The 13,414-nt window shown below is 46.4% G+C and overlaps 1 protein-coding gene across 1 annotated transcript; it reads left to right on the top strand.

The window, feature by feature from the left end:
• Positions 1–10,609: 10,609 nt before the first annotated feature.
• LOC118728103 (elongator complex protein 2-like) lies at positions 10,610–13,188 on the top strand. Its single transcript, XM_036454363.2, is given in 1 exon segment — positions 10,610–13,188. A coding segment is annotated over 1 exon segment (2,475 nt). The 5' UTR covers positions 10,610–10,635; the 3' UTR covers positions 13,111–13,188.
• Positions 13,189–13,414: the final 226 nt, after the last annotated feature.

Here is a 13,414-nt window from a genome sequence, read left to right as displayed (position 1 = left end):
GCCATGTATGTAAAGAACTATGTATGGCATACTTGCGCAGCACTAGCTCTGTGCTAAATGCTGATCTTTCCATTCTCCAACCCCATCTCGTAGGCATCGTTAATTCCCATTTTACAGACCAGACAACCGAGGCGCAGAGGGGTTAAGAACCTGCCCTAGTTCTTCTGTGCACAACCCTGTGTTGGTGCTGTCGCCACCGTGACATGCTACTGGACGAAATGTGTGTATGTCCTCCCACTGGCTGCCTGGTTTTCTAGCTGGACCCTCCCTCCCAACCTCAGTGTTGGGCTACAAGTGTTTCCTCCTCTGCCCCCCATGGCAGCTGCTATCTCCACATCCTTCTGGATCCCAGGGAGCATGAGTGAGCAGATGGACAGTATTATGAGACTCAAAACACCTGCTTTGGGGCTGTAGCTCTGCCTTTGGTCTCCTCAGAGACCACAGAATCCTCGTAATTAAAGTCCCCAAAGACCTTAGAATTCATTTCAGTGATCTCTTTCCTTTTGCAAATATGATAGAATTCCTAGAAGCACGTTCATGGCTGAGAAGAGCCTGGTGGAACCCTCCTCTCTCCCTCCCCTGTCCCCCACTCCCATTCCTCTGCCTTATGCTTCTGAGCCTCGCTTTGCCTCTGCCCTGTGGGCTGGGAGGACCTGGTCACTTTTCTCTATTAAAGGGTCATTGAAACAAAGTCTATAAAATGCATGGCCCTTCTTGGAAGACACACCTGCCAATCACCACATGGGTACTAAGGAATGGGTTATCTTGAACCAATGACTGTCTAGTCGGTAGTAAGTGGTCAGTAAGGGTGAAGCGAAGGAACAGCTGGTGTCGCTGAGCGCTCACGGGGGCCAGGGCTGCACTGAGGGTCTCCAGCATTGTCACATTCATCCTCTACACAAGCCATCTTCCTTGGTTGAAACCGAAGTTAAGTGACTTGTCCAGGATCTCACAGGGAAGAGCAGGTGGGCTGAGATCCCCATACAAGACACTTTGGCTCCAGAATTCCCACTCCCATGCACTAGGCTTCATGTCTCACGATGTGTCTTGGCTTCCTACGGAATCAGAGCAGAGAATCTACAGAGATCATTCCAGAGAGGCAGCATGCCAGTGACTCAGTTCATTTTTCATCAATGAGTAAAACATTTCAGGAATGGAAACGGCAACTTTGCAAATCATCCTGGACCATCTCAACTCAACTTCCCGGAACTTACTCTTTATGCGAATGGGACCGCTCTCTAATCGAATACATGGTGTCCCTTTCCATGGACTTGGAGGGTGTCTCTTGTTTTCCTGTGGAATCCAGCCAGTCTTTCGTTCCTGTCTAGATTAACAACTTTATTGTTTATTTTTTTAAGTAATCTTTTTAATTAAAAGAAATTGATTTCAGAGAGAAAGGGAGAGGGAGATAGAAACATCAATGATGAGAGAGAATCAGTGATTGACTGCCTCCTGCATGCCCCATATTGGGGATCTAGCCCGCAACCCGGGCATGTGCCCTATCCAGGAATTGAACAGTGACCTCCTGGCTCATAGACTGATGCTCAGCCACTGAGCCAGCTGGCTAGGTTAACAAGTCTAAAGATGTAGAGAGGTTTGGACAGTGCAGGTCCACTTACGTGTTTTTTAAAAAACAAATACTGTAAACGTATTTTCTCCTCTGTATGTTTTCTCAATAGCATTTTGTTTTTGCTAGCTTACCTTATTGTAAGAATGCAGTATAAAATACATACACCATAACAAATATTTCTTAATACACTGTTTATGTTATCAGCGAGGCTTCTGATCAATGGTAGGCTATGAGTAGTTAAGTTTTTGGGGGAGTCAAGAGTTACAATATATGTTGCCCTGGCCGGGCAGTTGATTGAACATCATTCCATGCACCAAGAGGTCATCGGTTTGATTCCTGGTCAAGAGCACATGTCCAGGTTGCGGGTTCAGTCCCTTGTCAGGGTACTTACAGGAGGTAACCGATGGATGTCTTTCTCTCTCTCTTTCTCCCTCTCCCTTCCTCTTTCTCTAAAATCAATAGAATCATATTTTTAAAATTTATATGTTGACTTTCAACTGTGTGGGGTGGGGGTGGGCACCCTACCCCCTCGGTTGCTCAGGGGCACACTGTGTTCTCCCTGGCTCAGCAATGTCGCTCTTACTCCTAGTGTCCTGAATGCTGAGACTCTAAGCCTGTAGAGATCATGTACTTTAGCCTCCTCTTTTTCTGTGCGGAAACCATATTCCAGAGAGGAAGACTGCCTGGCCCGTGGCTGCCTGGGAAAGCATGCTGGCTTTGCCAAGGCCATTGACAGACCTCAGAGTAATAGAGCCACGTCTCTGCTTCAAAGAGGAATCATCGCTTATGAGAAGCGATTTGGTCACTGCAAGTGTCAGATGATAAACAGATGAAAGGTGAAAGTGTCTGAATCAGAAGAGAAAGTGTCTGGGAGGTATAACCACCCCCTAACCCCCCTTCTGCTCTCCCCAGCGGGAGGCCAGTCACCCTGTGGGAGAAATGAGTGGAAATTCCCGCTCTGAGGCAGCCTTGGAAGTTCCCTGGATCTCGTGGAGGAGATAGGCCTGCCAAGCCAGCATTCCAGATCCTGGGCCTGAGGCTGAGGAACAGTGCGCCTCACGTGGTTAGGGTTGGGCCCCTGCTAGTAGCAGGGTGTTAGGGAGAGGGGAAGGGGGAGGGGTTAAAAGGGAAAAAAGGCCCTGGTGTGGAGTGTGGGAGGGAGGGAATCAGGATCAAGGTTTTGCTATTCTTCAGAATCTTTGATCCCTTTGGGACCCCCTCCCCATTAAATCATAGATGAGAAATGGAAAAGTTCCTTTTGTGAATAATACTCTCTTCCTTCCTCCCAGTGAGGTACCCACCCTCACCACCCATAATTGGCATCATCTTGTGGGCCTCTGTCATTGCCCAAGACTCCCACTCAGTGTCAGGGGTAAAGGAAAGAGGAACTAAGAGTGAGCTTTCTAGAAATCAGAAGCCAGCATCTAGTGCCCTGCCCGGGCCCCTCTCCCCTCATCTGCGCTTGCTGATGTTTCCATGAGACCCATTTGGTCCTTTCCAGGCCTCCCCCATGCCTCCCTTTCCCTTCTCCTCCTGGTTACCTCTGAGCTCCAGTTAGACCAGAGCCTGTCTCCCCAAATCTGTCATCCTCTCTCTTCATTTCAAGGAGTGAAAATCTATACTCTGGCTCAGTACATCAGATATGACTAAGACCTTAGAGATCATCTTCCCATTTCACCGACTGAGAAACTGAGGCCTGAAGTGACGTGAAGACACATGGCAGTCTGCTCACTGCTGGGCCCCCAGGGCCGCACTCTGTCTGATGCATGGCCCTGGCTCCTTAGAACACTCATCCAATAGGCATCTACGCTGTGCAGAGATCAGGTCGGGGACTGGGGAGGGGGGCAGTGAACCCCGTGTGAGGCATGCTTTCCTGGAGAGATGATAAAGAAGGACTTCATGGGAGGAGGACTGAGTTCATGAATAAGCCTGATAGGTGCTCACCCCAAGCTTTGGGCATTTCCTGTGTCCTGCGGTGGATCAGCCAAGGACATGGGAGGGTCAGTGGTGGGACAGTCTCTGGGGAGAGAAAGGGGAGGTTCACCTGCAATGGCCTGGGTTGGTTGTGGTGGGAAGTGATGTCTCAGCCACGTGGGGCTTTGTCACTTAGGCTGTTTTCTGGGCCAGCCCTCATGGACCAGTCCTCAGGGACATGCTCCTGAGCCCTACAATGAGTGGGCTGCTGTGGGTGAGAGGTCAAAGCTAAGTAATGTGTTAGGATGACAGCAGTGTGAAACACTCGACAGCTCCCTGGATAGACTGTAACTGGGGACTTGCATTGCCCAAGATGGCCTGGGCAGTGCAATGAGGCGGTCATGTGGACTGGGAACACATCTGGGAGCACTGAGGTATCCCATGAAGCGCTGATCTGGGGGATTCTTAGGGAAACAGATCATGAGGAGCAGGTGATAGAGACAGACGAATACTGACTTGACAGCCTTTCATTGAATCCTTGTGTGAACACCTGTGCTGAGGCACCCGAGGAAAACACAAGGGCATACAGAATCCGTGCAGCAGTGAAGAGCTGTGAGCCCTCTGAGGGGCTCAGGGAAGCCTTCGCAGTGGCACTCTCAATAGTCCTGTATATGTTTTTCTTGATTTCAGAGAGGAAGGGAGAGTGTGTGTGAGAGAGAAACATCAGTGATGAAAGAGAACCGTTGATCAACTGCCTCTTGCACAGCCCCTTGTGGTGATCGAGCCCACAACCCAGGCATGTGTTCTGACTGGCAATTGAACTATGATCTCCTGGTTCATAGATCAACTCTCAACCGCTGAGCAACCCCAGCTGGGCCAGGGTGGTACATTTAAGATGGGCTGTGGAGTTGGCAGGTTTTGAGCCTTGCATGATTATTGGATGTGGGAGGGCTGCATTTTGGAGCAAACATTCAGAGACTGCCAATGCCAAGTGCTTAGGCCCCCCCCCCCCCCCCCTTGCCGCTGGTTAAAGTGCAGGTTCAGGCTCAGCAGCTCTTTGATGACCCGAAATGTTGCATTTATCACCAGCTCCAAGGTGATGCTGGTGGTACGGGACCAGGGTCTGCTTAGAGCAACCTTCAAAGGGCTCAGCGCGGGAAATGCTGGTCAAGTGTGGGGAACAGGAAGCTATTCATTTTGCCTAGACCGGTCTTCTTGTGTGGGGCTCTTGGTTAGGCGTCAAGAGCCCTCTGAGATTGTTTATGTGATTGAGGATTTCTCTGGCAAGAGGGTTCACTACTCCCATCAGATCAGCACGGGCATCCGTAACCTCCCGGAGCTCAGCCCCCTTGAACCTATCAAACGTAGGGAGTTCTTGTCTTCACCCTGTAACTTTACTAAGTGAAGCCATATTTTATCCAAGCTCTCTCCCCATCCTCAGATGATTGCCAGTGTGTGTTGGGGAACCCCTGGGCTAAAGTGTAGGGTAGCTGAAACCGGTTTGGTTTAGTGGATGGAGCGTCGGCCTGCGGACTGAAGGGTCCTGGGTTCGATTCCGGTCAAGGGCATGTACCTTGGTTGCAGGCACATCCCCAGTGGGGAGTGTGCAGGAGGCAGCTGACTGGTGTTTCTCTCTCATCGGTGTTTCTAACTCTCTATCTCTCTCCCTTCCTCTCTGTAAAAAATCAAAAAAATATATTAAAAAAATAAAATGTAGAGTACATGAGGTACGGGCTGTGCTGACTGGGGTGGATGGCAAGAAAGAATAAGAGAAGAGGAGGGAGAAAGAAGATAACCTAGAGTCATGGGGAGACTCCCAGATAGTGTCAGCCACGAGGGTCTGAGGCCTGGCCCTGCCTCTCTCTCTAGCTGTGTGGCCTTGCACAAGATACTCGACCTCTGTAGGCTCTTCTGTGAAGTGTGACTAGTAGGACATTGTCATGCGACTTGCATGCAATAAGAAACCAAGGGTGCGTGGCAAGCAGTGTGTAAACAGCTGTGTCACCTTAAGAGCCCGAGCATGCCACAGTCCCCATGCAACTTCAGGGCACACAGGGCCAGTCCCAGCAGTACAGTCCAAGCCTCCCCTCTGATCATTTGCTTCGAAAGCGTATTGGGCATCTATAGCATGTAATGCAGTGAGGTTTAGGTTTCCTAAGCTCTTTCTCACCTCTGTTCTCTTGCCTGATGTGGACAGAGAGAGCCTTTGGGGGCTAACAACAACAACAAAAGGGTCAGAGAGGGCAGCCCCAGAACTGAGTTAGAGCCTCTGCCTCACTCACAGCCACCTGCTCTCACCGAACATTCCCAGTCTGATAGCCCCCTCTGCTTCTAGAACTTTCCATGCCCCTTCATGGCCCTTGCCCATACTGGATTCCAGCACCTGGCACAGTGTCTTTCACATAGTAAGTCCTCAGTAAACATTGTTTGAACCTAGGAAGAGCCTGAGAATTTCAAGTCATCCCCCCACGTACCTGCTTTGTGCGACGGTTTAACGGCAGACAGGGAAATGAGTTGAGAAGCAAGATTTTGGTTGCTCAAGTTCTCCACTTCTTCTATTTGGGGATGAGATCATGGCAGTGCTAGGGGGACAGTGTGGGGCAGAAAGTGATTCTCAGGGTCCCTCTGGATCCTTCTTTGCCGACGATCTGTCTGTCTCTTGGTTGCAAAACGCTGCCCGCTGAAAAAGTGAAACCTCAGCTGCCCAGAATAGCTCTTTCTTTGCTCGTTGGTTTCAGCTGGCTTCCTGGTAGAGCCCCAGCTTGCAAAGCACTGGCTTCATTCAGTAGCATTTACTATAAATTGGAGTCTGAGAGTGAGAATAGAGCCTGGATGAGAATATGGATGACTTTTGTCTGGAGGAGAAGTTGGGGGAAATGGTTTTGCAAATCACACACACTTCTTGTGACTTAGAGGCAAGGATTTTAAAACAAGGCACTATGAAATGATTCAATTCTGCAACTTTTCATTGCTAAAAGGATAGCTGGGAACAGCATGCATGCAGGAGTTAGGCCCGATCGATCAGGGGCAGGGACCTGTGTCTGTGTAGTTCACTCCGGCATCTCTAGCATTACCACCTAGCATTAGGCATGGAACAAATAGATGAGGAATGAATGGATTAGGGGGCAAATCAGAGCGAGAAGGTGCCATGGAGATCCCAGAGCCGAAAATCCCTGCCCTACTTAATTTAAAATGAGGAAAAGAATGGTGCCCAGGATTTTAGCACATTCATAAATAAATCAGTGCACATCAGCTGTGTGTATATATGTGTGTGTGTATTGTGGGAAGTGCCTGGTGACACATCTTGACATTTCCCAGGGAGGCTGCCAGCTGCATTTTTCTGTGGGGAAAACAATTCTTCATTTAGAGAAATCTTAATGAGGCCGTGGAAGGAGGCACTCGCTGTAAACAGACACTCAGTGTTCTGCAGGAAGGGAGGAAAGCACCGTTGGCCACCCTCCTAGCTCTCTTGAGCTGGACACAGGGGAGGAAATGGAAAAATGGACATTCACTTAAGGACCAAGGGACCTCTTAAGCCTTAGGACCTAAGGGGTGAGGAATTGAGGTCTTTTCTTTTGAGTCCAAAATTATTAGACACTCTCTGATCGGTGACCTGGGTTCCGAGCTTGTTGAAGTCAGTGAGGTGTGTGTGTGTGTGTGTGTGTGCTGAGCTGGGAAGACCCACTGGACCCTCCATGTGGATGCATTAGACATATTTTCAGGACAACAGCCAAACCTGTTAAAACTGAAGATGCTGCAACCTTGGGATACCAAGGGTGGAACCATGGCTGAGACTGTGGGGGGCATCGTGAGAGCAAGGAACATGGAAGAACTTTGGGTGGGTGGCGTGAGGTCAGTTGTCCACCGTTAGCCCTCTGGGAAGTGGCAGAAGCAATGACAGCCAGGAGGCCTGGTCACTGACCTGCGCGTTAGATCACCCAGCTCGAACTTTGCAGGAATGAGTAGGTCCCCAGGGTTCTTAGGCTCCCTAAGGAAGTTGGGAGAGGGCGCTTAAGCACAAGCGATTAGATTTCCTTCTAATTGGGACAACTTCGGGTGCTAGTGATTAACCGAACATAATAACAGGTATGAGCCACCGATGCCCTGAGGTGACAGGAGGGACTATACACTCATACAGGAGTCACACATACACTCCTGTATTTTCTCTACTCTGCCCCCAAGACAGTTAGGATGTGTTCATATTTAAAAAACAATGACAAGCTTTACCATGATACAATTCTGATTTCATGACGATGATAAACATTAATTGTAAGTATTTACTGAATGCATTCAAAAACTCACGTGCAGTTCATGAGGGAAGATTTCAAAACTGTGGGCCTTGGGTACCCACAATCGTAATTTCTTAAGTGTGTTTTACGATTCAGTTAAACCATGTGAATCTAACAAGAGCATCGCAACGTGGGGGAGACTGATATCACCATCCCCGTGTCACAGATGAGGAAATTAGGGTAGAGAGGTTGACTTGCTCAAGGACAAGGGACCTGGGAATTGGACATGTGGGATTGAAATCCAGTCTCTCTCCCTCCAAGACCAGACTTCTCAGTCTTCTTTAGGCTCGGCCCATCTTGGCCTTCATCCTGGTTATTCCCCTTTCCCTTCCACCTAAAGCTCTCTTTTCGATCACCTCCGTCCACTGTATAAATGGAAGACTTGGTAAGGAGATGGAAGGTTAAGAAGAGGAAGAGGTTAGGGGATGTAAATGAACTAATAAGGAAGTTCTCTAACATCCTTTGGATTCCTCTTCAAATGACTTCATCACCACATTATTTCAGCCTCTGCTCCGCAGAGGCCACTCTCTGGCCTCTGTCATCAACCTGAACTTCTCCTTTCCATATGTTCAACTTAGTGATTCATTTCTCTGACCACAGCTTTTCCCTTCCTTTCCCTTTAGCAGCACTGTACCTACTGTGTCAGCTCCTCCAGGTCTCTACGTCCCCACCTGGCCTCCTTGCCTTCCCAGCCCACATCTTCACCACCACACTGATTCCCCATTTCCATGCTGTCTGTCTCCCCACTTGCCAGTAGCGGTCACCCCCCGATTCCGGGTCCCTCCCAGTTGCCAGGCTTTCAGGATGTCTTGCTCTCCTCAATGACGATGCCAGTGGTCCTTTCACATATCCCTCATTATTTCTTTCTGCCGGACTCCACAGTGACTCTCAAACCTTCATCATGCCCTTGCATCTCTTGTTCCAGCTTTAGGCTTTGTCACTCTCAGGAGACAATATATTCCCCCACTCAAAGCAGAGACTATGGCCTGGATGATGTGGCTCAGTAGTTGAGCATCGACCTATGAACCAGGAGGTCACAGTTCAATTCCCAGTCAGGGCACATGCTTGGGTTTCAGGCTCAGTCCCCAGTGAAATATGCAGGAAGCAGCAGATCAATGATTCTATCTCATCATTGATGTTTCTCTCTCTCTCTCTCTCTCTCTCTCTCTCTCTCTCTCTCTCTCTCTCTCTCTCTCATAAATAAATTAATAACTATGTTTTTAAAAATCAGAGATTATGAGATACAGAGAACAGAAGGACAGTTGTCAGAAGGGAGGGGGATTACGGGACTGGGTGAAAAAGGTGAAGGGATTAAAAAGGACAGATTGATAGTTACAGAATAGTCATGGGGATGGAAAACACAGCACAGGAAGTCTACTCAATATAACTATGAAAAGTGTGCCGTGGGTACTGGAAATATACTCTGTAAAGTACATGATTATCTGACCACTGGTGCTGGACACCTGAAACTAATACAAAATAATATTGAATGTAAACTGTAATTGGAGAAATAGAAATTTATTTATTTTAAATGTATCTTTATTGTTGAAAGTATTACAGATATCCTCTTTCCCCCCATTGATCAACTCCTTCCCACTCCTGCCCCTACATTTTCTTTTAAAGCAGAGACTAGGAGATAAGCATTCTCTCAGTGCTTACCCCCGAGGCCCAGATCACAATTTAATTCCATCTTCCTAGTATTGCATCGCTTCTCTCCTGCTTTAGAAAAAGAGCTGGTTCCTCTTGTTGAGGGTCACTAATCAACCTATAGCCTTGATCTCCAGAACTTGGTGTTCTCCATTAATTCCATGCCTTTCCCATTTCCCTCTTCCTACTCTTCTTGTCCTTTCTTCCAACCAACATGTTCAAGTCTGCTTCATTGTTTTTTTTTGTGTGTGTGTTTTTTAAGTATTTCTCCTAACCTCATTTTCCCTGAAACTCTCTTCTCTCATTTTTTTTCTTTTCATGGGAAAATACTTGAATAATTGACCTCTACTTGTGGGTGTCTACAGTCTCACTTACAATGAACCCCTTAACTTATTACCATTTACTTTCTACATCCATCGCTCAATTGAACATTGCATGGTCTCAATAGCAACCTCCTCATTTTTTTAAAATATACTTTATTGATTTTTTTTTTTTTTTTTTTTTTACAGAGAGGAAAAGAGAGGGATAGAGAGTTAGAAACACCAATGAAAGAGAAACAGTGATCAGCTGCCTCCTGCACACCCACTACTGGGGTTGTGCCCACAACCTAGGTACATGCCCTTGACCAGAATCAAACCTGGGACCTTTCAGTCCGCAGGCCGACGCTCTAGCCACTGAGCCAAACCGGTTTTGGCAACCTCCTCATTTCTTAATCTGTACAAAGAATTCTTTCCTCCCCCTTTTAATTTATGAATCTATTGAATATATGATAATTTACAATTTTTTCTTTTAAATCAGAAATAAATTTCAAATCACCAATGTTAATTATAGTTGCAGAAATAAAGTATCTTTATCCTCTAATAAAGTAATTACTGTACAATTATCCTAAAAAAAATTTCCCTTCCTTACTTTATTTCAAACCTGGGTAACCAAACATCTTTGTTATAAAGGTAAAATGTACTTTTTAAAGTATCATACAAGATTCCTCTATATTTAAAAGATTTTTCTGTGTCCAAAATGGTTTTACATAACAAATTTACATTAATGTAAATAAATTCCTTTATTGCTAATGGTTTTACATAACAAATAACAAAGACAAGATCTTTGAAAAACAAAATATTCCTAAGATGTTGGACATTCTGTATATCCCCATGAAGCATTTAAAAAAAAAAAAAAAAAGGCCCCCCCGGACTCGGCCTCGTACCAGCCAGCAACATGGTGGCGTCCGTGCTGGAGGCATCTCACGTATTCTGCTGCCCCAACCGGGTGCGGGGAGCCCTGAGCTGGAACTCCGGGCCCGGAGGACTCCTCGCCTTCGGCATGTCCTGCTCCGTGGTGCTCTACGACCCGCGGGAAAGGGTTGTCGTTACCAACCTGAATGGTCACACCGCTCGAGTCAATTGCGTACAGTGGATTTGTAAACAGGATGGCTCTCCTTCAACTGAATTAGTTTCTGGAGGATCAGATAATCAAGTGATTCACTGGGAAATAGAGAATAACCAGCTTTTAAAAGCAATTCCTCTCTACGGCCATGAAGGACCTGTTTACGCAGTGCATGCTGTCTACCAGAGAAGGGTATCGGATGCTACATTGCGTACGCTGATGGTTTCTGCAGCTTCAGATTCCACTGTTCGAGTCTGGTCTAAAGAGGGTTCAGCAGTAACCTGCCTTCAGACCTTTGGAGATGGATTCACTCTGGCTCTCTGCTTATCTTTTTTGCCTAATACTGATGTACCGATATTAGCATGTGGCAATGATGACTGCAAAATCCACTTATTTGTTCAAGAGAATGATCAGTTTCAGAAAGTGCTTTTTCTCGGTGGCCACGAGGATTGGATAAGAGGCGTTGAGTGGGCAGCCTTTGGTAAAGATCTTTTCCTAGTAACCTGTTCACAAGATTGCCTGATACGAGTATGGAGGATGTATTTAAAATCAACATCATTAGAAACTCAGGATGATGATAATATAAAACTGAAGGAAAATACTTTCACTGTAGAAAATGAGAGTATTAAAATGGAGTTTGCGGTTACTCTGGAGACAGTGCTGGCTGGTCACGAAAGCTGGGTGAATGCAGTTCATTGGCAGCCTTCATTTTACAAAGATGGTGTTCTACAGCAGCCAATGAGATTATTGTCTGCCTCAATGGATAAAAGCATGATTCTCTGGGCTCCAGATGAAGAGTCAGGAGTTTGGCTAGAACAGGTTCGAGTAGGGGAAGTCGGTGGAAATACTCTGGGATTTTATGATTACCAGTTCAATGAAGATGGCTCTCTGATCATCGCTCATGCTTTCCATGGAGCATTGCACCTATGGAAACAGAATGCAGCTAAGCCAAGAGAGTGGACTCCAGAGATTGTCATTTCAGGACACTTTGATGGTGTCCAAGATCTAATGTGGGATCCCGAAGGAGAATTTATCATCACTGTTGGTACTGACCAGACAACTCGACATTTTGCTCCATGGAATAGAAAAGATCAATCACAGGTGACTTGGCATGAAATTGCCCGGCCTCAGATACATGGATATGACCTGAAATGTTTGGCAATGATTGATAGGTTTCAGTTTGTATCTGGAGCAGATGAAAAAGTTCTTCGAGTATTTTCTGGACCTCGGAATTTTGTGGAAAATTTTTGTGCCATTACAGGCCAATCGTTGAATCATGTACTTTGTAATCAAGACGGTGATCTTCCAGAAGGCGCTACTGTTCCTGCTTTGGGATTATCAAATAAAGCTGTCTTTCAAGGGGATATAGCTCCTCAGCCCTCTGAGGAAGAAGAGCTGTTAACTAGGGCAGGTTTTGAGACTCATCAGATGGCCTTTCAACCCACCATACTTTCTGAACCTCCCACTGAGGATCAGCTTTTGCAGAATACATTGTGGCCTGAAGTTCAAAAACTATATGGACATGGTTACGAGTTGTTTAGTGTTGCTTGTAACAATTCAAAGACTCTGCTCGCCTCAGCTTGTAAGGCAGCTAAGAAAGAGCATGCAGCCATCATTCTTTGGAACACCTCATCTTGGAAACAGGTGCAGAATCTGATTTTCCACAGCCTGACTGTCACACAGATGGCCTTCTCACCTAATGACAAGTTCTTACTAGCTGTTTCCAGAGATCGGACCTGGTCACTGTGGCGAAGGCAGGACACAATCTCCCCTGAGTTAGACCCAATTTTCAGTCTCTTTGCCTTCACCAACAAAGTCACTGCTGTGCACAGTAGAATTATTTGGTCTTGTGATTGGAGTCCTGATAGCAAGTTTTTCTTCACTGGAAGCTGAGACAAAAAGGTGGTTGTCTGGGGTGAGTGCGACTCCAGTGATGACGCCATCGAGCACAGCGTCGGCCCCTGCTCCTCCGTCCTGGACGTGGGTGGGTCTGTGACAGCCGTCAGCGTCTGCCCGGTGCTCAACCTGTCCCAACGGTACATTGTTGCAATAGGGTTAGAGTGTGGAAGGATTTGTTTATACTCCTGGAAAAAGACTAATCAATTTCCTGAAGTAAATGACTGGAACCCGTGTGTGGAAACAAGCCAAAGTCAAAGCCATACACTTGCTATCAAAAAACTATGCTGGAAGAATTGTAATGGAAAAACTGAGCAGAAGGAAGCAGAAGGCCCTGAGTGGTTACATTTTGCAAGTTGTGGTGAAGATCATACTGTGAAGATATACAAAGTAAACAGAAGTGCACTGTAATGGACTTAATGACTACAAGCATGTAATCATTAGTGTCTTAACATCATTAAATCATGTAAATGGAAAAAAAAAAAGACTCTGAACAGTAATAAAAGACATTTGACCAATTAGCATCAAATATTTCTTTGGATAAGTATGAAAAACTATCACTTCTTACTGGTGTTAAGAAACAAATTGCTTATAAATACTGACGATGTGAAAAAAGTAGAGTTCAGAAAATCAAGAATTTCAAAAACCATCGGTCGGACTCAGGTCTTAAAAATTTCCTTCTGCTATTTAATCTCATTACATGGCATTTCCTCTC

Source organism: Pipistrellus kuhlii, unplaced genomic scaffold, assembly GCF_014108245.1.
Source record: "Pipistrellus kuhlii isolate mPipKuh1 unplaced genomic scaffold, mPipKuh1.p scaffold_m20_p_28, whole genome shotgun sequence".
Lineage (NCBI taxonomy): Eukaryota > Metazoa > Chordata > Mammalia > Chiroptera > Vespertilionidae > Pipistrellus > Pipistrellus kuhlii.
The sequence above is the reverse complement of the archived record's forward strand: the minus strand, read 5'-3'. Positions and strand labels throughout refer to the sequence as shown.